The 27465-nt window shown below is 42.4% G+C and overlaps 2 protein-coding genes across 3 annotated transcripts in view; both read right to left on the bottom strand.

The window, feature by feature from the left end:
• The window catches only part of SAMM50 (SAMM50 sorting and assembly machinery component), a 37196-nt gene extending 30377 nt beyond the window's left edge, over positions 1-6819 (bottom strand). Inside the window, exons 1-2 of the mRNA XM_008165975.4 lie at positions 6646-6819; positions 2394-2504 (exon numbers count right to left, since the gene is read on the bottom strand). Of these exons, the coding sequence (XP_008164197.1) occupies positions 2394-2504; positions 6646-6666 (132 nt within the window). The 5' untranslated portion in view covers positions 6667-6819. The remainder of the gene's footprint in view (positions 1-2393; positions 2505-6645) is intronic.
• A 4237-nt stretch (positions 6820-11056) lies between these two features.
• Positions 11057-27465, bottom strand: part of LOC101936184 (1-acylglycerol-3-phosphate O-acyltransferase Pnpla3-like) — a 49412-nt gene continuing 33003 nt past the window's right edge. For both annotated transcript variants that reach the window (XM_065569792.1, XM_005296722.4), the window contains exons 5-9: positions 26549-26609; positions 21860-22075; positions 18676-18808; positions 14171-14287; positions 11057-13437 (exon numbers count right to left, since the gene is read on the bottom strand). In XM_065569792.1, the coding sequence (XP_065425864.1) occupies positions 13146-13437; positions 14171-14287; positions 18676-18808; positions 21860-22075; positions 26549-26609 (819 nt within the window). In that variant the 3' untranslated portion in view covers positions 11057-13145. The remainder of the gene's footprint in view (positions 13438-14170; positions 14288-18675; positions 18809-21859; positions 22076-26548; positions 26610-27465) is intronic.

Below are 27465 nucleotides of genomic sequence, written 5' to 3'. Positions count from 1 at the left end.
GCTGGATGTCACTGGCTAAGCACCTGGAACCAGAGTTTATTGATGTGCTGAATCAACTTTTGACCACAGTAGCCTCTACTGCATGTGGAGAGAATATTTTTTTCATTTCAGTTTATTCAACTAGTTTAGTTGAACAACTAGTTCATTCAAAGATAAGAAACCAACTGGGAGCTGAAAAAGAAGGAAAGCTTGTTTTCCTCATCCAATCTATGAATAAAGCTAGGTGTGAGAGGATGAAATCTGCTAGTTCCAAAATCTTGAAGAACATGGTTGCCAGAAACAATTAGTTCAATTCACTAACTACAGATAATTAAGGCTATGATTTAGTCACAGAGATCACGGAAGTCACGGATTCCATGACTTCAGCCTGCAGGGCTCAGGAGCTGCAGGGTCCCCTGCTGCCCGCAGGGGGAGGGAACTGCAGGGTACCCCTGCCGCCTCTGGAGGCCCCCAGAGTTCCAAGGAACCCCTGAGTTCCTGGCTGAGGCAGCAGCCCTGAAGATGCAGACAGTGGGGGAACCACCAACCTCCGGGCCACAGCTGGGGAACCCCCACAGCTCCCGGCTACAGCAGGCAGCCCCCCCAGACAGCAGGGGCACCCTGCAGCTCCTGGCCCCTGTGGGCGGACCCCCAGAGCTGCAGGTGGCAAGGGTACCCTGCAGCCCCCCACTGCTTCCAGCCATGGGCGGTGGGGGACCATGGGGCTCCAACACACAACCCACAGTAGGCGGTGTGGGGACCCTTGCTGTAGGCGGTGTGGGGACCTGCAGATCCCCATTTTGTCACACATATTTTTAGTAAAAGTCACGGACAGGTCATGGCTTCTGTGAATTTTTCTTTATTGCCTGTGACCTGTCCCTGACTTTTACTGGAAATATCCATGACAAAATCTTAGCCTTACAGATAATATTTTGTTTAATATAGGAGTTTTAAATGTAAAATATGTTTTGCTAAACTTTGATAAATTTCTTATGTAACAAGCACTTTTATTTAAAAAAAAAATCTGTTTGTGCATTTAATTGAATTTCCATCTAAATAGAGCTTGACACAAATCACAAGTAAAAAATTAACCATCTAGTAAATAAGAAATGCATAATTCAACATTTTAACAATATAATATAAAAGTTAAGAATCTGAATAAATGTAGGTTAAGTTATATAATTGTTTAAATAAATGTGTACAGACAGTGCAGCCTCCTGGTTAGCAAAAAGCAGCACCAAATTCAGCATGAAAGCTATATTTAGTTGCAATTCAGCATGTTTTAATACTTAACCATTAGGAATCAACTTTTTATTAGGAAAAGAACAAAAAAGTACAAATGCAGAACATGATTAAAATCTATTATTTAAATCACTTTAATCACTGTTTGCCTATTTAAATCACTCGTTCATAAGCCTAATTTTTTTTAGTAAAAACGGGAAGCACCAGAGAAGGGGGTCGGCTTATGAACAGGTATAGAGAGGGGAGAGGTGGGACACAGCCCCTCCCCCAACAGAGGGAGCAAGGAGAGGCAGCACAGCCAGCAGAGACAAAAGGGAAGAGGCGGGGCCAAAGTCTCTCCGCTTCTGGCCACGCTGCTCTTCCTGCAGCCTCTGAAGCAGCTGCAGCTCTGGGACTGGCAGGCTGCAGCTGTGCCGATTGGCCCCATCCCCCAGAGCAGGCTGTGGCCACGCTGCCCGGCCCGCCGGAGTACACTTCGGCCATGACACCCGGCCCAGCCCGCTGGAACATGCTGAGGCCACGCCGACCGGTCTGGCCCGCCAGAGTAGGCTGCGGCCGCACCGCCCAGCCTGCCGGAGCAGCTCCAGCCAGGCCAGAGACATCCACCCCTGGCCCTCCCCAGATAAGGTGGGAAGGGATAGGATGGGGAGAGTGTGGGGGACCTGGGCTAGGGGTGGGGTCATGTGGAGGGTGGTCACTCCCTTGACCCCCAGCTTCTCTCCTCTCCCCCCCCCCCCCCCAAAAAAACGTTTCCCCACCAGTTGCTGTCCCGGCCCATCAGGGTAAGCAGTTGGCACGCCGGGACACTTTGTTTACTTAGGTTTACCTCCGTGCCTGCAGACGCTTGAGGTAAACAAACCATCTCGGCCCACCATGATGGCCCGGGAGCCAAACTTTGCTGACCCCTGAATTATAGGGTCGGCTTATGAATGGGTCATGAAAAATTTCCATTTTTTACTTATCCATCTTGGGGGGGGGGAGGGGTGGTCAGCTTATAAATGAACCGGCTTATGATCGAGTATATACAGTAATAACAAAGGAAGCCAGACATTACTGGATTCATTCTCTTCTCTTATATCTCAAATACTGGTTTGGGATATTCCCTACAAATAAAAGATTTAAATAAAAACAAAAACAAAAAACACATTCACACCCATTGATTAGGAACTCACATCTTTGTTTTCAAGGACTTCCTGCTTGGCTTCAGGTTCAACTTCAACTAGTTCAGGTTCATCTCCTAAAGCACCAAAGTCAGACCCACTCACTGGAAGAGGCTCCAGACTCTGAATAAAATATATACACAAAATAATCTGTATTTTCTATTTAATAAATTAAACATTTTGTACCACATCTAAGAGTTTTTTTCTTGTGAGGAAAATTCTCAACATTCTGCCCATCATATTATAAGGAATGACAATACACCTCTACCTCGATATAACGCTGTCCTCCGGAGCCAAAATATCTTACCACATTATAGGTGAAACCGCATTATATCGAACTTGCTTTGATCCGCCGGAGTGCGCAGCCCTGCCCCCCCAGAGCACCGCTTTACTGTATTATATCAGAATTCGTGTTATATCGGGTCACGTTATATTGGGATAGAGGTGTACCATAAATAGAAGAGAGAAAATACTGGGCATCACATTTATGTATTTGTACAGTATATATTTGCTGAAAGTTTTACTATAGATTGAATAATTTCCATGTTGAGAGTGTTTTCTTTAGTAAGATACGATATACAGTAAGTTATGTCTGCTTAGAAAGTACAGTATGCTTCTTTATCTCTACACGGTTTTGCAGGAGAACAAGTTCCTTTCCTTTGTAAAATTTCAAATATTTAACTTTTCTGATATTATTTACCAGCCCTTCAAAAATACTTGTATAATTCAATTTTTAATAGGCATCTACACTTCAGTCAGTTGTCTTATTTTTAAGGCATACTTTCACCATGTGAAGTGATAAGCAAAATGAAAGATATCAGAACATTTGGTTTAGGTGCCAAATGTCCAGAGAAACACAGGTTTTTCAGCATGTTACTTTGTTGTGTGGCTTAAATCTTTTTAGATTTGCGAACACAAGGTTTTCTTCCTATCACCAGTCCTCCGAACATCATTCTAAGAACATGACTCACCAATGTTGGAGTCTGCTTTTAAGATGAAAAGGTAAGTCAGTTCATTCAGTTTTCCAACTAAAAATGGGTTTGTTTGCTATAACTTACAGCATTATGAAATAAGAACAATAAAAACTTCACAAAGTCATGGAGTACCCTCTTACACTACTGCTGCTATCAGACTTCAGCAACAATCTCTATGGCAAGGTCACCAGCAGAGTATACACTGCATCGCTTCAGGGAGAAGCTATTCTTTTGCAACACAGTAAATGCTATACTGCATCAGACCCAAGGTCCAACTAGTTCAGTATCCTGTCTCTAACAACAACCAGTACCAGTTGAGTCAGAGGGAGGTTTCAGAAGACTGAAGTAGGGAGATGTGGGATAATCTGCCCCCACCTTAGGTCTTATTCTGATCTCTACCAGAGATTTGCTTAAATCTTAATACCCCCTTCAAAAATTGTATAATTAATTATGACAACTCTGGATATTCTTGATATCCATATAAATGTCCAATCATTTTTAGAATCTTACTAAGTTCTTAGTCTCAGTAACTTCCTGTAACAATAAATTCCACTGCCTAATTACATATTGTGTGAAAAGACATGCCTTTATCAATTTAAAATTTATCATATTTTCATTTCACTGATTATTACGTTGGGGTTCTGGAACCAGAATGAAAAATACGAGCTAAGGCAACATATGCTGAAATTATACTATTCTATGACTTATGCAATATGTAAGCCGACGGCTCTGTTTTTGTGCATATTAGGTAACTTGAATCTAGGTATGGTACCTTAACTCCGAGTTTCTTGACTTAGAATCATAGAACTGAAGGGGGCCTCGAGAGGTCATTGCACTCATGGCAGGACTAAGTATTATCTAGACCACCCCGACAGGTGTTTGTCCAACCTGTTCTTAAAAATCTCTAAGGACAGCGATTCCACAACCTCCTAAGCAATTTATTCCAGTGCTTAACCACCCCGACAGTTAGGACATTTTTCCTAATGTCAAACCTATGTGGAAGTAGCGAAAGAACTGACAGGGATGTGAAGGGGATTTTCTCCGACACCTAAATCTCTCTTGCTGCAATTTAAGCCCACTGCCTCTTGTCCTATCCTCAGAGGTTAAGAAGAACCATTTTTCTCCCTCCTCCTAGTAACAACCTTTTATGTACTTGAAATCTTATGTCCCCTCTCAATCTTCTCTTTTCCAGACTAAACAAACCCAATTTTTTAAATCTTCCCTCATAGGTCATGTTTTCTAGACCTTTAATAATTTTTGTTGCTCTTCTCTGGACGTTCTCCAATTTGTCCATATCTTTCCTGAAATGTGGCGCCCAGAACAGGACACAATACTCCAGTTGAGGCCTAATCAGCATGGACTACAGCGGAAGAATTACTTCTCATGTCTTGCTTACAACACTCCTGCTAATAGATCCCAAAATAATGTTCACTTTTTTTGTAACGGTGTCATACTGGTGACTCATATTTAGCTTATGGTCCACTATGACCCCCAGATTCCTTTCTGTAGTACTACTTCCTAGATAGTCATTTCCCATTTTGTAGGTGCGCAATTGATTGTTCCTTCCTAAATGGAGTACACTGCTACCTCAATATAATGTGACCTAATATAACACGAATTTGGATATAACGCGGTAAAGCAGTGCTCCGGGGGGGGCAGGGCTGCGCACTCCGGTGGATCAAAGCAAGTTCAATATAACGCCATTTCACCTAAAACGCGGTAAGATTTTTTTGGCTCCTGAGGACAGTGTTATATCCAGGTAGAGGTGTACTTTGCATTAGTCCTCCTTGAATTTCATCCTATTTACTTCAGACCATTTCTCCAGATCATTTTGAATTTTAATCCTATTCTCCAAAGCACTTGCAACCCCTCCCAGCTTGGTATCGTCTGCAAACTTTACAAGTGTACTCTCTATGCCATTATCTAATATATTATCTAAAACTTCCAAATGTTATTCAGAAAAGCCAAATATTTTAATGACTTTTATAGTTTTGGGGACACCAGTGCAAATATATGAGACTGCCATGGGGGAGGCGGGAACCACTTTGCATAAAAGCCGCAGCCCCCATCCCCATTCTTCTATGATCTCGGTCCTTCAGATTTATTAATTATTATTATTATTATGTCACCAGTTCCCAGTTTTAGATTACAGAAAGACAGGTGGTCCTTTGAAAACAGCCAAAAGGTGTGCGACAGCAGACCCTAATCACAGGCACTTCAGAGAAGGAAGAAAGGACCTGGACAGAGAGTTAAACTCTTCCTGAGGAAATCAGTGTGGAGAGCAAAGCCAAACCCTGGGCGGGGGCGCTCACCATATGAGTCCCTCCCTCCTCCTAGCACAGCCAAATGTCAGCAGTTCTGCAAAAGGGCCTGCCATCCAGAGCTAGTGCATCTGACACCCCCCGCCCCACGGGCCTACATCCCACCTGCAGACCCTCATGGAGCGTATGTGAAATATTTCAGGTTAACTCGCCTGCTGCGCAGTTTGCCTTCCCCCGGCAGCAGTGTATTATTGCCTAGGCCAACAAATTCGCAGGGGGGGGGGGGGGGCAAATTTATAATAGCAGCATTTTTGTAATTGCGGCATCAGTAACGCTGCAATTCTACCAATCATCGCGCGTATTGAAGCCATCAATGATGGTGCAATGCCATTTTGGAAACATACTCGCGAGAATCCTAAACTGCACCGGACCCCCGCTTAAAGACGGGGTTTTGGATCCACGCGCAGTCCCACGCTATAAGCAAAATTGCGCTATACGGACAGGCGTTCAAGTGAAGGTCCACTGTACTTGTAATTTTATTTATAATAAAACTTGTAAATGTTCAATTACTTTAATGATATTTAGATTCATTTTAGTTCAAACGAATTTGTAAAAAAACTAAAACACGTTTATAGGGGGCCTGGGACGGCAAAGTCATTAAACCGCCACTGCCCACCGGGCAGTGACTCCACGCCGGGCAGGGGTCCCTGCTGCTGCTGCAGCCGGTCATTGACACGCGGGGAACGGAGAACCCTGCCGCCCCGGGCACACGCTCACAGGGAACCGCCCCAGGCCCGTTGTTAGAGGCGAGGCGAGGCGAGGCGGGGCGGCGCAGCCTCCCCCTCCCGGGATAAAGCCACAGCCCGCGGGGAAGGGGTTGGGAGGCCCCCGGGGACCAAGGCTCCCCCCGCTACTCAGAGGCCCCCGGCCAGGCCGGGCCCGGCCCCGCTCCCGAAGGTCGCGCCAGCGGGCGCGGCTCCTCCTCTGCCCCGGGGCCCTACGCGCCAGCTGGGCCGGCAGGGATCTCACCCGCGCGTGCACCGTCCCCATGGCCGCGCCGCCGCCGCCGAGCGGGGAGAGCAGCGATCCCACAGCGAGGGCAGCGCGCGGCGGTCAGCACCGGGCCCACAGCAAAGACCGCGGCACGGAAGCAGCCATGACACCCGGGAGCTCCGCCCCCACCGGCTCTTATTGGCCAGCAGAGCTGAAAGGGGCGGAGCAAGCAGTGAAGTTCCCGGATGGGGTGGGAGCTAGGAAGCCCCGCCCCACGAAGGGAGGGGGGAGGCAAGCGAGAGGGGAGGATCAGGATGGGCCAAGTGGCAGGCCCGGGTGGAGGGCTGTTCCCCCGCTTCCCTAAAGCCGCAGCTGCGGCAGGAGGCTAAGTTACTGTGGAAGTTGGTGGCCTGGGCTTGGCAGAATTTAAAACTGGTCAATTAAAACATGGCGCACCACCAGCAAGGCAGGGCAAGGGCTGCAGCGTGCAGAAAAGGTGAGGTGGTGGCTAGAGCATTTCAACCGAGGGAGGCAGAAGATAACTTTCAGATTTCAGAGTAGCAGCTGTGTTAGTCTGTATCTGCAAAAAGAACAGGAGTACTTGTGGCCCCTTAGAGACTAACAAATTTATTTGAGCATAAGCTTTTGTGGGTTTGCTGTCAGTAACACCGGGCTGCAAGGGTGGTGTCTGTTTGCAAGTGACTGCTAGGTGGGGGGAGGAGTCTGGTCTTAGCTAACCTCATCCCCTGCTCCTCCACCTTGCAAGACACAAGCAGCATAGTAGAGAGCCTTGCACTAGTTGATGTGAAAAACAGACTTCAGTAGCAGAGGAACATAATGCCAAAACCAGTAGCCGCACTGGCCCTCACACACATTCAGTCTCGCTGCATCATAGAGGTGCTGCCTTGTGCCAGTAAAATGTAAAAAGGCTTTTAGGCAGGGCCGGATTAACCTTTTGTGGGCCTGGCCCCAAACATATTTGTGGGCCCCCATGGAGGCAATGGAACATGGCGTGGTGAGGTCAGTCCCCAGAGCGAGGGGGAGCAGAGGCAGAGGTGAGCTGGGGTGGGGCAGGGAGCTGCGCATGGGTGCAAAGCACCCATCGCTTTTTCCCCGTGGGTGCTCCAGCCCCAGAGCACCCAAGGAGTCGGCGCCTCTGCCCCCAAGCCCCACCTCCTGGCCGCACGCACCAGCCCTGCTGGGAGGTGACTGTCTGCCGGGCTGAGCTGGCAGCGCAGCCAAGGCCAGTCCCAGGGCCGGGAATTGCTCTGGCCTCTTGGGAATGGCGCGATCAGCCAGGCCAGGACCTGCTAGGGTTACCATATTTTGTGCCTCCCAAAGGAGGACACTCCACGGGCCCCGGCCCCTCCCCCAGCCCCTCCCCAACTCCGCCCCCTCCCCAAAGTCTCCGCCCCCTCCCCTGCTTCCCGCGAACATTTGAGTCGCGGGAAGCCTGAAGCAGGTAAGAGGGAGTGTGGGGGGGAGGAGGCGCGGCCCAGGCCGGCCCGGGCCCGGGCCCGGGCCCGGCCCCTGGCCGAGCACCCCCGTCCCCCGGCACTGCCGGCCCGTCCCCCGAGCCGCCGGCCCGGCCCCCGAGCCCCCGCACGGCCGGCCCAGCATGTCCCGATTTTCCCGGACATGTCCGGCTTTGGGGGCTTTCCCCCCGGACGGGGATTTGGAGCCCAAAAAGCCGGACATGTCCGGGAAAATCCGGACGTATGGTAACCCTAGGACCTGCCCCGGCCAGGATCCCTCAAGATGCACTTCTCTGGAGGGGCCCAGCCAAGCCCTCCGCACTCTCTCCCCCTCCACCTGGTTGAGACTGGCCAGGCTTCTGCACCAGTCCCAAGTGGCTCAGCTCCGGGGAGACAGGTGGGGCCCCTCAAGTGGTGAGAAGCAGAGAGTGCCAAGAGCCAGAGGTGCACTGGGGTCCGGCCAGGGGTCTGAAAGGAGCAGGGGGTGGGGCCAGAGAGAGGAGAGGAGCCTTTGGCCAGCCAGCAGTTAGGCTGAGAGGAGCAAATGGTGGGTGGGGGGAGCCAGTGGGGTCTCAGGGTGCAGTGCAAGCGGAGCAGGCCGGGGCCCTTTCTGAGCATGGGCCCAGCTCCATGGAGCCACACTCAGCCTTGCCATGTGAAAGGGGTCACCAATACAAAAATTCAAAAATCAGTATGCTAGATGCTGTACAAACATGTAACAAAAAGTTTACAGGCCACATATAAGGCAACTAAGTTGATATACGGAAGAAGGAAGCACAAGGCCTGGTTCTCCACTTAAGATTTATGGCAGCAGGGTGGTGTAAAAAACCCCAGTGTAGAACACAGCTATGCCATCAGAAGCATGTTTCTGGTGATGTCGTTCGTGGAAGAGAGCTCTGTGTAAACTCCAAGTTGTCTCTCACCAGCAGAATTTGGTCTAATAAAATAATATTACTTCACCCACTTCCGCTCTCTTGTTCCTATTCTGGCAAAAATAAATAAATAAATAAATGTTGGTGGATGGCTGCATCTCTACTAGGAGGCTATGCGGGCATAGGCTCTGTAGTATAGAAATAGCCCAAAGCATGGGTCAACACTGGTCCTTATGGAAGGCAGGGGGTTTGGCTCTGGAGGCTGTGGGTCAGAGCTCTCTTTTCAGTTCAAAATAAAAAACACATTCTTCATTTAGTTTTCCTCTCCCGAGATAAATAAATACCCTAGAGAATCAATGTTTATATACAACTTCCTTGTGTGTCTTATTCTGAGTGTTCTTGTATTTATCAAAGTAACCATCTTACCCTTATGCAATTCTCCTGCCAAGACTGTAAGAAAGCATTTCACTCCCTCCTCCTCCTCCCTCTCCCCCAAACCCCAATCCATTAATTGATCACTTTGTTAGCTTGGCATATTTAAGTGCTTTTTGAAAGTGAATTCAAAACATGGAGTGTCTCAGCCTTGTAAACTGATGGATAAGATATCTCTCAAATAACAATACATTCAAATAGGAAGGAGAAAGGTACCCAGTCGTGTTCATGAACCTTTATCACAATGGTGTCCAAAGTATAGCCCCAATGCTGTACTTGTGGGGCCTGCCTTACATGTTCTGATTCAGAAGCTAAGGTATCATTAGAAAAAAAAAAAGTTTCTAGCCTGCACTGATGCAGAGATAATGTGAACAGACTATGAGTAATTCAGTGTCATCTGTCCAAGTCTTAAGGCAGTTTGAACCAAGACTCAGCTGTGAACACCTTGCCCCCTCTGACAGGGTGCCAGCTCTAAAGTCAAATGAGGATTCTTCAGAGTCAACCTTATCTATTTAAGCACTGATCATTTTAACGGAGGGACAGAGAGGAAGCAACAGACACTGGGTTGAGAACTGCAAGTTTCAGGACAGGAAATGCAGAGGAAAGAAGAGAGAGACTAGGAAGAAGAAAAAAATAGGATGGAGAAAAAAGAGCAACAAAGGGTTTGAAAAGCACTAGGGTAATTTAAAAATATTAAAATGCAAAGTTACAAACATCACATGTGGCACTTTAGTTGGTAGTCTCAGCAGAGAAGCCTAAGACAGTGTATGAAGCAAGGCTAATTAATGCACTAATTTCCTTGAAAGCAAATAGATCCTTTAGCTCCGACAGGAAGCATATAGAGAGGCTACTGGTAGGAAGCTTGCACAGTTGATACCCTTGCTGTATCTGTTACAAAGCTAAAAAATGGAGTCAAGTTTTGTTATTCCAACATTCTTCACTACCACAAATTCCACTTACAAATTAAAAACCAATTTATGATTTATTTATTTTTAAAAAGGATGATGAAGCTTACAGAGGTGTAAAAGTGCATGTAGTGATAGGAAAATCAGTCCAATACATGATTAGCAAAACAGCATTTCAGAGATCTCAACAACAGAGAGTTATAAGAAATGAAAAAGACTATAGCAAAGGAACAGCAAGGATTTTAAAAATTATCTTAGAAAACTTACAGTATCAACCCTAGTAAAGTGCATCTTCCTGTAATGTGTGAAACAAGCCTGCTTATTAGCCACTTTGCCTTATCGTGATTGCAAAAAATGAAGCGGTCTACAATACTTGATACAATTGTGTAGTTAACCATACTTTCCAAGAATATCAGTAGATTTCCATGTATTTCCTTGCTATTTTGAAGATTCCACTATGATTTTGAACAGAAAAATTGTAAAAAAAAATTAAATGGCAGCAAAGGGTGGGGGGGGGAAGAGAATTGTGTTACAGGAAACGCAGGCCACAATCCTGCAAAGGACTTGTGAATGTATATTAGTCCCATTGAAGGCAATGGGGCTTCTTATAGATGTAAAATTAAGTATGTTTGTAAGTCAGTAGAGTTGTGGCCTAAATATTATCTCATAAGGAGGACATTAAAATAATTTACCAAAACAGTATTTTCTAAAACATGGCAAGAAAAAAAAAAAAGCCTCCATAACATCAATTTACCATTACAAGTGAGATTATATAGAACCACAGCTTGTGTTTTATTTTTTTTTAAATAAAAATTAGTGGTTATACCAATATTTTTCTTTTAACAAGTCACCATGCAGAATCAAAGACATAAAAGAGTCCAATAACAAAAATCAAGTACCATTTTTTCAAGTGAGATAGCACCAAAGATATAAAAATTATGTAGAATATAAAAATGCTTCAATACTTTATGGGGGAACATACATTATAGTTTTACAACATTTTAACAATATTTTTAAAGCATTTTAATTAGAGTTTATTCTTAAGATGTAGTACTTTGAGTTGTGAATTTTCTTTGAAAACCTAAAGAACTGCTTAACATTTAGTCCAAGTTGGGAACGTTAAGGTTTTGACAACTTAAAGACCTGGAGATATTCAAAATTTACACTATAATATTATAAAAAAAATATTTTTTCTTCTCTTGTCCCTCCCATCTCCAGCCAGTTTTCTTTACAGGCCACTCCCAATAAATGCTTGAGAGAGTTCTCTCTTCTCCCTGGAGTACAGCTGATTTACTCCAAGTTTACACCACTGTACTAGAAATAACATTTGGCCCCTAAATGCCAAGTCTTTTTCAAGCAAGCCACAAGAGGTTACTTCCACCTATGGTTTTTTTCAAAACCACCATTAGCCCAAAACATGTTGCTAAAAAACATATATACTTATTTTATCATTAAAACAGTGGTTTAATAATTATCTTCATAACTATCAGAGTTTTGTCAGATGAGCTCATAAATACTTAATTTAAGCCTGTCTATACTGAGATTTTAAACCACAATGGCACCTTTATAGAGAATAATTTTTATAAACTGTTACAAATTTCAGCATGGATAGGACTTGATGTTTTGGGGAAAGAGGACAGGGATTTTTTTATTTTTTATTTTTAAACAGTTGATTTAGACCTGCATGCAGCTCTTTATGGTATAATACAAGGGTAACAATATCACCACATTTGTTTTGAACTTCGCTTATTCATTCTGATCTCAAGAAGGGCACAAATGTTAGTAAATTTTCCTACACTGCTTGAGATAAGTTAGCACAAGAAGTGCTAAACAAACCGAATGGAATCACTGGGATCCCCTTTCTGCTCCTCCAAGGAATAAAAAAAGAAGGCGGCCTCCTTTTCCATTTTACAGAAGATGTATATAATCCACAAATCAGAGCGGAAGCCTGACACTGTTCAGTCATAATGTAATGTCACAAAGATGTTTTGCAATGGTTGTATTTTGACAACTTAATTGTTGCTCTATACAGTTCCACTCAATGATACTGTCTTTTCAAAAGACCACTGGTCTAGAGATTTTTCTTTTTAAAATATCTTTAAAAACATTAGTTCAAATTAAGCCTTGCTAAGCATGCACAACTCCACTGAAGTCAATAGAGTTGTGCCCCTTAACACTTACGGCTAAATGTGGCCCAGTTCTTGTGACTTTTTTCCTTCTCAATACTTAAGGAAAAGAGGCACATTGTAAAACTTATTGGGAATGGTGAACTTGGATTACATTATGAATTGTATGTTACAGTATGTAATCAAAGTTGGTGCCTTTTTTCCACAAAACAGTACATTTAAACAAAAGGCAAATACACAGATATTGGAGGCCCTCAAAAAGTTCCTTATGTACATTTCCCTTTATAAAGTACAAGTTGCCTGATTTCATGCAAGTGCTAAAAATTAATCTAACACCACCATACACATTTATTATTTAAAAGCATGCCTTTTAAAATGCAACTTTTCTATAAATGCTTGTTTCAGTCTAGAACAAGTAATTTATAGGGTTTGATTTTATGTAGCTTTTTAATTACAGGTAGCTTAGAGTGAAATCTTTTTCCAGATATTGTGCTATTGTAATTCTGAAATGAAGCCGGTGATTTAATAGATTAACAAGAATGTGACTGTTACGTAGTACAGTGACAACTGTTTTGTATAATCCTTAGCACTGTAAAGGCCCCAAAGGCAATTTGTCATTGAGCTGTAAACAAAACAGTCTTCCAATACTTATTGGCAAGATGGAAGAATGAGTTCGGTTCACAAGGTTTAAGCTTCTCTGTCAGACAGATTTCAGAGCTTTCAAAATTAATCTTCTGAGGTAGTTTGGAAACTCTTGTCTGAGGAGGAGTCAAAATCCGTTTCCAAGCCAGATTCTTCAGAATTCATGAAGAAAATATGATGAGAATCAGAGTCTGAGAGCCCCTTTATACCAACAGAAATTTCCTTCCCTGCTGAGTCTCTGCAGTATGGAAAATCCCAGAGCCAACCTTCAAGGTCCGCAGCCGAGTGTGGCACTTTAGAATGGCAGTAGGGAGAATGGAACTCTACATTAGGTGGAACAGTCTGACATTTTCTTAGTGATGCATAGCTCTCTTTACTGTGGGGGGGTGGGGGAGAGGGAAGGGGAGAAACAAAAACAAATATCTATTAGAAATATTTTAAAAGGTTTCTGTTTCAGCTCAAGGGATAATGGAACAGGGGTTCTTCCTACAGACAAGGGGAACATAGATGACATGACAGCATCTCGCAGGGAAAATAAATGTGGATTCTAAGTATATTATTTTTAATGGGGTAATAGAAAATAAGGCATCAAAGGTCTGAACTTCAATGGAGCACATCTTACTGGGGGTGCCCGCATAGTTTTGAAGTGTGATGCAACTCAAGTATGGAAGGGTTGTGTGAAGAAAGTCAGTAGGATGATCAGATAAGCCTCAGATAACAAGGCTAAATTTGAGGTGCATCAGAGTGGGAAATCCAGTGGTCTGCTACAAACAAACAAACAAAAAAACTGGAGAGGTAGTACCAACAGGCAAGCTATCCATGAGCTATCAATTGTCTCAGCTATTATCAGTCCTGAGGAAAGAGCATGAAGCCATTTACTGAAGAAACCTCTTCAAGTCTAATGAAGAGAGCAGGAAAACAACCCCTTAGTATACTGTAATAGAGAGAACAGGGCTTTGGTAGAAGTGAAACAAAATTTCTACTTATCCTTGAAATAATCAACTAATGTTTGCAACAGAATATTAATAATTGCACTAAGTTTTGTTTTGACTGGCAAAATAAATGCAAGACAGATGCAGAAGTTTGCACATAGCAGCACAATGATTTACCTGGATGTACTGAGTAGCTTATTTCTTGCCCGAGAATAAACTGTACTAACAATCCGACGTAGTTGTCCCTGCATCCATTGAAAATCATCAGGGATATCGGGAAACCAGTCTACTAACCTGCAGTCATCAAAAAATAAAATGTTTCAGCAAACCTGAATTTATGTTGAAAGTTTCATAGAAGGTTTGGAATGCAAACTTTAACACACATGCGCACACACCCTGCTAATGTGGAGGTTACTTACTGTAACTGGAGACTCTTAGAAATGTGTGGTCCCTATCTGTATTCCACATGTGTGCCATGCACCCAAGTCTGGAAATTCTTCAAAGCAGCGTCCATTGACCCGCACATGCAGAGTAGCTCTCCTAGTGCTCCCAGCCGAAGGTATTAAGAGGCAGTGGGGGCTCAACACCTTTCCACTTCCTTTTCTAACCACGAATCCAACAGGCTCTGAAGCAGAGGGGATGAAGGAATGCAGATAGGGACCACACATCTTGAAGAAGCCTCCAGTTATAGTAAGTAACTGTGATGGCCCCTATGGTGTATTCCACACATGGGTAATTGGGAAGCAGTGTTCAGCATGGAGGTGGGTGCAAGGAAATTGGTAGCAAAGATGCATGTAATATTGCCGATCCTACTGCTGCCAAAGCATGAACTAGGGCATAATGTGTTGTGAACAGGTGCCTGCTCTGCAGATGTCCTGCAGTGGAATGTATGATAGGGATGCCATGGAGGCAGCCTGTGCTTGCGTGGAGTGAAGTGTGATACCTCGAGGGGGAGGAATGTTTGCTATCTTGTAGTATTCTAAGATATATCCCGAGACCTATTTCAAAATCTTCTGGGATGATATGGCTTGCCCACGTGACTTCTCTGGTATGGTGATAAAGAGTCTCAGTGATTTCCTAAATGGTTTGGCTCTTTGCAGGTAAAATGCCAGGGCAGGCCAGACATCAAAAGATTGGAGTCTCTTACCTTCAGAGGAAGCGTGGGATTTCAGGAACAATACAGGTAACTATCATTTCGTAGATGTGGAACTCAAACAATCTCGGGGAGAAACTTGGGGTATAATCAAAGAGAAACCTTTTCTTTGTGAAACACCATACAAGGAGAGTCAACCGTGATAGCTAAGAGGGTCAGGGAGCTCAGAACCGAGGTAATAGCTACTAAGAGTACCACTTTCCTGGACAGGTGGGCCATGGTACAAGTTGCCATGGATTCAAAAGGCAGACTACAGAGTCTGGACAGGACAACGTTAAGCTCCCATTAAGGGCTAGGGGTGGGTAAACTTTTTGGCCTGAGGGCCACATCTGGGTATGGAAATTGTATGGCAGGCCATGAATGCTCACAAATTGGGGGTTGGGGTGTGGAAGGGGGTGAGAGCTCTGGCTGGGGGTGTGGGCTCTGGGGTGGGGCCAGAAATGAGGAGTTCAGGGAGTGGGAGGGGGCTCTGGGCTGAGACAGGGGGTTGAGGTGCAGGGGGGAGGGGGAGGGCTCCAGATGGGGTTGCGGGCTCAGGGGTGGGGCTGGGAATGAGGGGTGGGGGGGGTGCAGGAGGTTGCTCCGGGCTGGGACGGAGGGGTTCGGAGGGCAGGAAGGGGTCAAGGGTGCAGGATACGGGCATTGCTTACCTCAAGCAGCTCCCAGAAGCGGCGGCATGTCCCCCCTCCAGCTCCTACGCGGAGGCACAGCCAGGCGGCTCTGCACACTGCCCTGTCCGCAGGCGCCACTTCTGCAGCTCCCATTGGCCGCAGTTCCCAGCCAGGAAGCACTGCAGGGGAAGCACTTAGGGTGGGGGCAGTGTGCAGAGTCCCCTGGCTGCCCCTATGTGTAGGAACTGGAAAGGGGACATGCTGCTGCTTCTGGGAGCCATGCGGAGTGGGGCAAGCCCCAGACCCCGCTCCCCAAGGGGAGCTCAAGGGCCGGATTAAAACGTCTAGAGGGCCGGATGCGGCCCCCAGGCCGTAGTTTGCCCACTCCTGGTTTAAGCACTGCTGGGAAGGTCCTGATCAGGCCTTTCATGAATTGTACTGTAGTTGGGTGAGTAAAGACAGAGTGTCCTTTCACAAGAGGAAGAAAGGCATTAATTGCAGTTAGGTGTACTCAGAGCAAACAAATAGAGATCTGAAGTCTGTATGGATAGGAGAATGAAAACTACTGCTCTATACTATCTTTTTTCATTTGTGGACCCCTAAACATTTTTGAATGGAGATGCAGATGTCTTTGGAAATTCAACCTATGGCCGCGGACCCCTAATGTAGAAGTCTTAGATTGAAAACTGACTGAACAGAATTCATTCATTGGAGCCGGCTCCTTAGGTACCATTCATGATGTCTCATCTGATCTGGACCGGCTCAGGGAAAAAACATGTTTCTTATGGACAGTCCTAAATGGTGATCTGTCTGTCATGACAGTGCCCTTTACTCATGGGGAGCCCTGAAAGAGGAGTTCTTGGGCTTACATGTTGATGGCTCTGCTGCAAGTCATGTGCTTGGAGGGGCACTGGTAGGCAGCGGAGGCTGATATACATAGGGATCTCCCTGCCCCAGGTCACAAAGCAGCCTCAGCCTTCTCCATCCAGTACTTCCATAAGCAAAACTCCTGGGCTTCTTGAGTTCTGGGTGGGAAGGAGTGACAGATGCTACACTTTGCAGAGATATGTGCCTCACCTAGACACTACAGGCAGCATTGAAGTTCATCACTGATAGAGAAGGATCGAGGGCAGGGGACACATTTCTTGAAATAGTCCTGGAGTTGGGGAGAGGTTCCCCAACCAGGAAAACAAACTACTCTATACTATGAACTTTTTAACGACTAACTATTAATCTAAGAACATAACTATTTACAATTTTTTTCTTTATAGGTAATGCAACGACATGAAGGAGGACACAATTCTGGCTCAGGCTATGCAGCAGTAAGGAGGATCTGGGGAAGCGTCTACTTGCACTGCCTCCTGTACTCACAGCCAGGAGCACTAGGAGAGCTACTGTGCATGTGCAAGCCAATGGAGACTGCTTTGAAGAATTTCCAGACTCAGGCACACTGTGTGCATGCGTACCCATGTGTGGAATACATATAGGGACCATTACTCAAAGAAGAACTTTTGGCTGTAAATTTTCATCCTAATCTTCCAGTATTTTCTGTAGAGTGAGTTATTGTGATGCTGTTTCTGCACTGGGATGCCCTCCATCCTAGTACAGAGTTTAGGACCTCAGGACAACTTAATTTCTTTGTTGTATGTCAGAGGTACACACAAGCTATGGGTTGTAGAACATGTTTTGACTCCAAGGGCAGAATTCTGCCCCAATAAGTAAGTTTGTATGAAATGTAAGGGCTTGCCCACACAGTATGCTCTGATCAGGGTGTAAATTCTAATGCACACCAGTGTGTTGCACAAGAAACTGTCAGGGAGGAACCTGCTGGTACACACTGAAAACTCCCTAGCGAGCATTGACATAATACTCTTTGAAACAGGACTACGTCCACTAGACAACTTTTAGTGCATGACATGCTAGTGTGCCCACTAGAATTTACACTCCAGCTGGCATGCATCATGTAAACAAACCCTTAGTGAAACTCTGACTGCATTACTATAAAGATTTTTGATGTGATTTTTAAGTGATTACAACATAAGTGAGACCTGGATACAGGTTAACTATCACCAAAGAATGAAGCAGTGTAAATTAAATTGTTATATTTTGCTATGAGCAGCACATTAAAAGGGAATCCATCTGAAGGCATTGTACCTGCTATAGCGGATTACTATAACTGAAAAAAGTTAGCAAATGAACAAAACAAAAAACAAACAAAGAAACCTGACCCTTTCTGATTTATTTTGTATATAATCAGTTTCCCCCCCCCGTTGAGGAGACACTTGTGGGCAAAAGAAATCCTTAATTTTTCAAACAAACAGTTTTTAGATATAGAACTCTTTTTTAGACGTGGCTTAGCTATTATAATTTTTTTTAAAATCAGTCAATTAAAAGATACTTCATATATTAAAAAGACGAAATACATATGGAATTCTAGAAATCTCCCCTTTTCTAGCCATCTTTCAGTTAGCAAGCTTTTATTAAAGGCTGTTCGCTCTGCACAGAAAACATCTGAAAGATGAAGCAATATGAGCAGGGCCGGCTCTACCATTTTTGCCGCCCCAAACGAAAAAAAAAAAAAAAGCCGCCCGAACTGCCGAAGCAAAAAAAAGCCGCTCGGACTGAGCCGCCCCAAGAATGGACAGAATGCCGCCCTTCAGCATGTGCCGCCCCAGGCACGTGCTTCGCTGGTGCCTGGAGCCAGCCCTGAATATGGGGAAGGGAACATAAGCTACAATTTACATACATGCTAGAAACAGTTCTAGAACTCAAAGTCGAGTCTTCAGTGCGTTTCAGAACACTTAATACACTGTTAGCTTGTTAGTCATGACTATAAAAATAATAAATGAAAAAGAATAAAAGAAATCTTAATGAGCCAGAAGTATGGGTTCTATAATAGTTCTTAAATAGAACCTCACCTTAAAGCAACAGAATAGGCAGACTCCACTGGCAGGGTATATGGCAATATCAGATAAGACATCACTCGCATTGGTAAGAGTTTAGAGAGCTGGGCATAGAACCCGCTCTTCTCTTTACAAGCTTCTTGTAATGCTGGAAAATAAGGATTTTTTAAAAAACAGCTTTTAGAATACATTTTTGGTTTTAAATTTACTGTTCAAACAAGTTATTTTAGGTGTAGTGATGTCTTTTAGTGTTCTAGAAGGGTGATTAATATTGAAGCACAATTGACAAGCAACATTAAGTAAATGAGCACTTAGTTTGTGGCAAGCTAGGATGTAAATCTACCCCCCACTTGCATGCTGTGCACGAAGTGTCTATGTAGACCTGGCTGCCACACACAAAGTTTTCTAATGTGCTTTGATCTACTCCTGTTTTAGGGAGCTTTTAGAGCATGGCAACAAGGTCTACAAAGACATTTAGCGGGCAGCACAGCACACTAGTGCAGGATACATTTACACCCCAGCTTACTGTGAACTAACATGTTCATTTAGACAAGCCCTATGTCACAAAATATTAGTGCTAAAACAAACTTTTTCTATTTAAAATGCATCACACTACAGAGGAAAGTTAAAATAGTACTTAGTGCTTCTATTTGCTTTTAAGCTATAGACCTCAGACAACATTACAAAGATGGGTAAATGTCAGCATCCTATTTTACTGGCTGATAAAAATCAAGGACATTGGTCCATGTTCACATAACAAGTCACCTAACATTCATAATAAGGCTGGCAATAGCACCCAGGTTTCCCCAAATTCCAGTTTTGTGTTTTGTCCATCAAACAACTCTGCTTTCATAATTTTCATATTTCTTTATGTAATGTACTTGTTTTCCTAAATCATAAGTCACATATTTCAGGCTTTAAATTGCTGGTCATGGTCTACAGGCACCTACCTAATCTAAGGTAAATTTAGGGACAGTAATCCAGAAATGTTTAGTATATACCTGTTAAGTTTTGTTCTCTGAAACATAAGGGTTTTATTTAGTCATAAGAAAAGTAATTTATTTAGTCATTAGTTTTGATGATGACTTCAAGTTCTTATTTATCCAATTTTAGTTAATGAATTATAATTAAAATATTAGTGATTAAAGATTTAATTTGTAAGGCATTTGAAATACTTCTCACATAGGATTGTTCATACCATGTTATTGTGGTTATTATTTGGGCTATCGATTAATTGCAGTTAACTCATGCGATGAACTCAAAATAATTGCAATTTAAAAAAATTAATCGTGATTAATCACAGTTTTAATCACACTGTTAAGCAACAGAATACCAAGTGAAATTTATTAAATATTTTTGGATTTTTTTCTACATTTTCAAATATATTGATTTCAATTACAATACAAAATACAAACTGTACAGTGCTCACTTTATATTATTTTTGATTACTAATATTTGCACTCTAAAAATGATAAACAAAAGAAATAGTATTTTTCAATTCACCTCATACAAGTACTGTAGTGCAATCTCTTTATCATGAAAGTGCAAATGTAGATTTTTTTTGTTACATAACTGCACTTTAAAACAAAACCATGTAAAACTTTAGAGCCTACAGGTCCACTCAGTCCTACTTCTTGTTCAGCCAATCAAAGACAAACAAGTTTGTTTGCATTTACAGGAGATAATGCAGCCTGCTTATTATTTACAATGTCACCTGGAAAGTGAGAACAGGCATGTTCGCATGGCACTTTTGTAGCCAGCACTACAAGATATTTACGTGCCAGATATGCTAAACATTCGTATGTCCCTTCATGCTACAGCCACCATTCCAGAGGACATGCTTCCATGCTGATGACACTCATTAAAAAATAATGTGTTTAATAAATTTGTGACTGAACTCCTTGGGGGAGAATTGTATGTCTCCTGCTCTGTTTTAACTGCATTCTGCCATATATTTCATGTTATAGCAGTCTCGGATGATGACCCAGCACATGTTTGTTTTAAGAACACTTTCACAGCAGATTTGACAAAACACAAAGAAAGTATCAATGTGAGATTTCTAAAGATAGCTACAGCACTTGATCCAAGGTTTAAGAATCTGAAGTGCCTTCCAGAATCTGAAAGGGACAAGGGAACATGCTTTCAGAAGTCTTAAACAAGCAACACTCCAATGTGGAAACTACAGAACGTGAACCACCAAAAAAGAAAATCAACCTTCTGCTGGTGGCATCTGACTCATGATGATGAAAATGAACATGCATCAGTCCGCACTGCTTTGGATCGTTATCGAGCAGAACCGGTCATCAGCATGGATGCATGTCCTCTGGAATGGTCGTTGAAGCATGAAGGGAACATATGAATTTTTAGGGCATTTGGCACGTAAATATCTTGTGACGCTGACTACAACAGTGCCATCTGAACGCCTGTTCTCATTTTCAGGTGACACGGTAAAAAAAGAAGTGGGCAGCATTATCTCCTGCAAATGTAAACCAACTTTTAGCGATTGGATGAATAAGCAGTAAGACTGATTGGACTTTTCAACTCTAAAGGTTTACATTTTTAATTTTTTTTTGTACATAATTCTACATTTGTAAGTTCAACTTTCATGATAAAGAGATTGTACTACAGAACTTGTATTAAGTGAATTGAAAAATACTATTTCTTTTGATTTTTACAGTGCAAATATTTGTAATAAAAATAAATATAAAGTGAGCACTGTACACTTTATATTCTGTGTTATAACTGAAATCAATATATTTGAAAATGTAGAAAACAAAAAATAAATGGTATTCTATTACTGTTTAATTGTGCAATCAATTTTTTTAATCACTTGACAGCCCAAGTTATTATAAATATATCCACAAAATTAATCAGTACCCAGTTTATGGCACTACACCTCAGTTATGCTCTACTAAACTACAGTTAAGTGACTTGTGAAACTAGCTTCCATCTTGCCAATTTCTGAAGCCAAATACAACTTTATTTTTCTTATGTGATCATACCTTATAACTATTTAAAGAACTGCTCTGGGTTACTTTAATCAATTAAAAACTACAGTAGATTTTACATTATCATCTTATGCAAGATAGTTTTGTATTTTCTATTATCAGAAGATATTGTCAAGATGAGAACTAGTTCAAGTCATTTATAAAACAGTACTGGCATTCAAAGTTATTGGAAGATATTCTCAAGCCTATACCTTTACGAAGTCTAGGAGGTAGATGCTCAAAAATTCTTTCATCCAATGGCCATGTGTTTAGCTTTAGCTGGTTATTAAGCATTTTTGTCTTCAACATCTCCTCTGTGCCCTTCCTCTGTGGAATAGTTTTCTTGTTTGTAAAGTCAGTGTCCTCTATGAGTTCCTGAGGGTTTTTCTTTAAGGACAAGTCGACATAAACTGAATCGTTAAGAATATCTGGGGAAATGAGAAAGAACGAACTCACATTTATGACAGCTGTCATTCAAAAGATCCCAGAATCCTTTACAACAGGTGTTCTCAACCTTTTTCTTTCTGAGCCCCACCCCCAACATGCTATAAAAACTCCACGGCCTACCTGTGCCACAAAAAGTGCTTTTCCTGCATATCCAGTAGATTAAAAGCCAGGGCCAGTGTTCAGGGATAGCATGCAGAGCAACTGCCTGAGGCCCCATGCCACGGGGAGCTCCGTGAAGCTAAGTTGGTTTCATTCCCATGCGGCAGGGTTCAGGCTTCAACTTCAGCCCCAGGCAGTGGAGCTCGGGCTTTGGCTTTCTTCCCTGGGGCCCACTGACTAACGCCAACCCTGCTCTCTGGTTTATTTTGGCGGCTCCCCTGAAACCTGCTCACAGCCCCCCAGGGGGCCTCAGACCCCTGGTTGATAACCACTGTTTTACAAACAGGCAAGACTTCATCTACCAGAGGTGAAAAGCAGGACTTTAAAAGAAGATAGTAAGCATGGGCCTGATCTTGCAAATCCTTATTCACGTGAGACCCTTAGACCATTTGCAGGACCAGGTATCATTTTAGGATAGGAGCTGAAGAAAAAATGAAAGCTGTCAACTGAATCTACATAAGGAATATATACAATCACTGAAGTCATAACCTGGCAACGGCATGGGATCACCTTAGGCATGTGGCAATTCTGCAAAAAAGGGCCTTATTTTTGGAGTTTAATCTACCTACAGAACACACTCCCACATCATAAATCATTTGCAAGTTTATTTTATGTCCATTTAAATGAGGCATGATGTGGAGCTGTCAAGTATAAGCCGGCAGGCAAGGTGAAACAATGGTACCCAAAATGAGAAAATGCCATTTTTTGCAATCCAGAAACACTGCATTGTGACTAAAGTTTTTACGGTTTCAGTTAAGTTCAACTCCTTTGTGTGGTGTTTATTGGTAAAAGCTACCAAACAATGTACTAAAGGGTATTTATTGGTTTTGCCTGGATAATTTTTCCCCCTCCCCCCAGGAATGATGGAGCTGTTTAGCATGTGCAAAAATGGCAAATACAACACTGTGCGGTATACAAACATGAAATGTTTTGACATCGCGTATTCTTAACTGTCAAAGTGTCACAAGTGATAACTCTTCTCTATATTTAAGTAAAATTTGCTGACCAGATCAGTCTCACACTGAAAGTTGTACAGCAGTAGCAATCAATTGTGCGACCACTGTTTGTACTGCATAGTGGGTAGATAATAAATTTATGTGAATTCCTAATGTAGTATTAGTCTGCCTGGTAGAAGGTTTAATATATAATTGTCTATGCATGCAGTATTACCCTTTGAAATGTTCTAGAAGCTAGCTTTTTAATTCTGTGACACTTATGCACAGGTCAGTGTTCACATTAGAGGTGACAATACAAAGTTTCATATTATGATTTTGCAAAAGCTAGGAGAGAAAGAAGTGGGCTAAGAAGAAGTAGTGAAGACAAAGTCTGCAAATAAGTCATTGCCTCTTCAGTGCAAAGGGATGAAGACCATGTTACAACTCTCACCAACCATGTCATCAACAATATGACAAACCCATTTGACCTGAATCACATCAAGAGGTGATCATCAACATAGTTACTGGACTGCATGTAACATCAGTTGTGCAAGAGTCTCTACCGAAAATAGCAGATCTTGGTGAAGTACAAATGGAGAGATCTGTAAGAAGTGCACTTGATTCCAATGGTACACATAGCTTCATCAGTCCAGTCAAGAAATCTGGCATCAAAACATTTGCTGACATGGCCAAGAAGACCAAATTTAAGTCTGGCAAGGTAGGAACAATCAGAGCAGCTAGGAGTACAGAAATTATTTTCTACAGAGCTCTTTCTTTAGCAAGATGCAGTGATGATATATCAATGGCAAAGTGTTCTTAGGTCACCCACCAGGACCTGTGCCTATGTCCCCCTTCCATGCTGATAGAATAATGAGACAGACAGACAACGCTAGACTAGGGCATCAACTTGAAGCTCAAGCTGAAAGAATCCATGAGTTAAGAGCATGCAAAAAAGAAACCACAGTATACATCAGCTCTAGATCATCTTTCATTTTAAAGGTAGACATAATAAGCTTTCAAATGATGTATGATGTGCATGTGTGTAGAGGGGGTACATTAAGTCAACAAAATCGGTGGTGTCTGCTGCACACTATTTCCGTCTATGCGTACAAAATGTGCCATACGTTTTTTAAGTGACCCAGCACTTTTACATCTCATCTGAAGGTCAATGCCACTGCACATTATATTTTGGGACATTAGCTCAAGGAACTAGTGCCACCTATTGTATCTACAACACCTTCAAGGTGTATCCAAGTATTGATTGAGCCCAACTGTTTATCCGGAGAAACTGATGGGTGCCCAACATAAGGTGCATACAGACGCATACTTTCCATATCTTACTGCCAAAACCTCTAGCAAAGTTCTTTCTGAAAATAGTGCTAGCTATTGAGTGCAAAATTACGTATCCAAAAATGTTCTTTGAGTTCTCAATTTCTAAAAAACAGCAGCAAAAGTAAGCCACTGTTCATGCAGTATTTCTATCTGCATACAAGAGCAGCAAAACTTAATTAGGTGACAATATAATGCATATTGCACTTACAGGTATTGCTGGAAAATCAAAAGCAACAGTATATAATGTAGATTTGTGCAAATTCTCAGCTGAAGTGAAACTAAATATATAGAAAAGTGTTTACTAAAAGGTATTCAATTTTGATAACATTCAGTAATTTCAACTATAGGCAGATTTTCAGGAGGAAGATCATGATTGAGGAATGATTTGGGGGAGGAGAAGAAGAGTAGTTATTGTGATAATTCATGGGAAGACTTCTGGTTCCATATATACTTATTATTTTGATCAATTGTTAATGGTATCAGACCATTGTTAACCAACCTTTTTTTGTTTGTTTGTTTCTTAAAGATCCAATTAACTTACTTCAAAAACACCAAGATCATAAGCAGAAAATTCTTCATGGAATTTGAACTGTTACATATAACAAAGCAGTTACAGTAAGGGAATGAATGTATTTGGCTATGCCTATACTACACAGCTGTATTGATGCAAGTTGCCATAGTGCAATGCATCCATATGAGGCATCCTATTTCACATTTCTTCTATTTTTGCATGTGTGCAGAAGCATTCTGGGAATACACTGGGAGGGCCAACTGCATAAATACAGTTGCTGTACTAGCATTTGATATATACGTCAACAGTGCACCAACGGAGACTGACATGACAGTAGATGATGTGCTGGTGATTTGCAAGTGTAAGCCAAGTGGTAGCATGACTGACTATGCACTGTTGGGACCTACTGTGTTTGTGGATGCATGGTATGTTACAGGGAAGCAATGGTGGCCAAAACAGTGGCTGGCACATCTGTTTTGCTAGTCCAGAGAAGGCCTTACATAAGGAAGGGGGACAATCACTTGCCATTACAGAAGACAGTTATAAGAGCAATAGTGTGAATTAATAAGTTCTCTTATCAGACATATTACAGAAATGATGTTGTCAAAGCTCATCGCAGACCGAAGCTCTTCATTCACCACTTATCTTGGAACTCTCCTACCAGAATCTAGATTTTCCATCTTTTTATGAACACAGAATGTCAGATTCTGAACGTGTTGCTTGTATCAACATATCTTAACACTCAACCTCTACATTTAGAAATACATTAATTATACAAACTTCAGAGGCTTATTGACTCTGTGTTAAGATTTTGAGTGGTACTGGTATCTTATCTTATTTCTGTTCAACCATAACCCCGAGTATTTTATCTAGAACCCAAAAAACTTTTTCAGGTTAAATATTAGTCTGTCTCTGAGAAATGTGAGTCCCAACAAATAGGTTTAAGAATGTTACAGTCGATACGCTTTCTTATTCCATGAACAGGACTATAGGCTCTATTTCTCTGACTTTGCAGACAGATCTGAACTTCAGTGGGAAATTATAAGACAATCAGTCTCTTTATTATGAACGCCTCCCAATTTCATGCTCTCATATTTCTCTATAGTATGCCCATTCCTTTGCTCCACTTCTACAATATTTGTGTCTTTGAATAGTCATTTACATCTGTGCAAAGTGGGTATAACAGTCTATCACTCTTAACTGGTGTCATTTAACACCCCCCTCTTTGCACAGGCATGAAAAACAGTAGAGAACCAGACTGTAGGAAATCAAACTTAAGGTAGGACCTCACACAACAGCATAAGGACAGCAATTTCACCAACTTAATAAAATTGCTCAAGTAAATTATTACTATTAAAAGATTATTGCCTACTGAATGGCTGAACTAAACTGGTTATCTTTTCATGATGACATTCACTTTGTCTCAAAGGAGGTTTTAACTTGTCCATCCCCCCCCAAAAAAAAGATAAGTAGAGAGTCACATTAAGTATTGATAATGACAAACAAATTTAACATACCATTTTCTTTCAAAAATCTAAGTGCATCTGAATATCCTTGTTCACAGATCTCTCCTAGTACCTGCAGACACAGGGCACAGCACGTCAGTCAGCCATCAGAAGGAAGATTCAAAGTGAAAACCACCAGTTCACAGAGCGAATGGCTGCTTTATTCACTTACACTAGTCATATGTGGAAGACAATTTCCATGACTGTCAAACTATAATAAAAGTTTTAAAGTGACGTATTCACATCTGCTGTGACGATACATAAATTAAGTCATCTTTCAACTTGTAAACATATGCCATTGATCAAGATATTGCTAAACTTCTAATAGTGCTTTTCCAGTTGTACCAAAGCATCAAATTAACATATTAAGCTTGTAAAAAATTTCTTTCCTTACTGTCTCCCTAAGTTGCTTTTTTTGATCAGACACACAGATCACCCCCCCCCCCTTAACTTTCTCTCCTTGCCACTTCTGAAACCTAAGACAGCCAACTGTGCAATTCTCCCAGGGAGGCTGAATTTCATGATTAATCCCAAACTTGGGTCTCCCCGATAACCGGTGTTACTAGGTGGCCTGATGGTTCACCTGGTATTGCACATTTTCAAAGTCCTAGACAAACAAACAAACAAAAACACAGAATGTTTAAAGCCCAGGTAAGCAGAAAAGTTTAAGAACAAAGTATAGATAAACTCATCACCTACAAGAGTGTTGGCTTGCAACTAGCCAGAAAGAAAAAAAAATTGATTTTAAAGCATCCAAAGTTATCAGGCATTTGATTATTAAAACACCGTATTTTTGCTCTAGTACCTCCCATCCGCAGACACCTTCAGCAGTCCCCATTCAGAAAGAGGACAAGTTCTGTGGTGGTCAATAACCACTTTTGAGCTGTTCTGGCTGCATCATGCACGTATCAAACAGATTTTTGAAGACC

Source organism: Chrysemys picta, chromosome 1, assembly GCF_011386835.1.
Source record: "Chrysemys picta bellii isolate R12L10 chromosome 1, ASM1138683v2, whole genome shotgun sequence".
Classification (NCBI taxonomy): Eukaryota; Metazoa; Chordata; order Testudines; family Emydidae; genus Chrysemys; species Chrysemys picta.
This window is presented reverse-complemented; position numbering and strand designations above follow the sequence as displayed.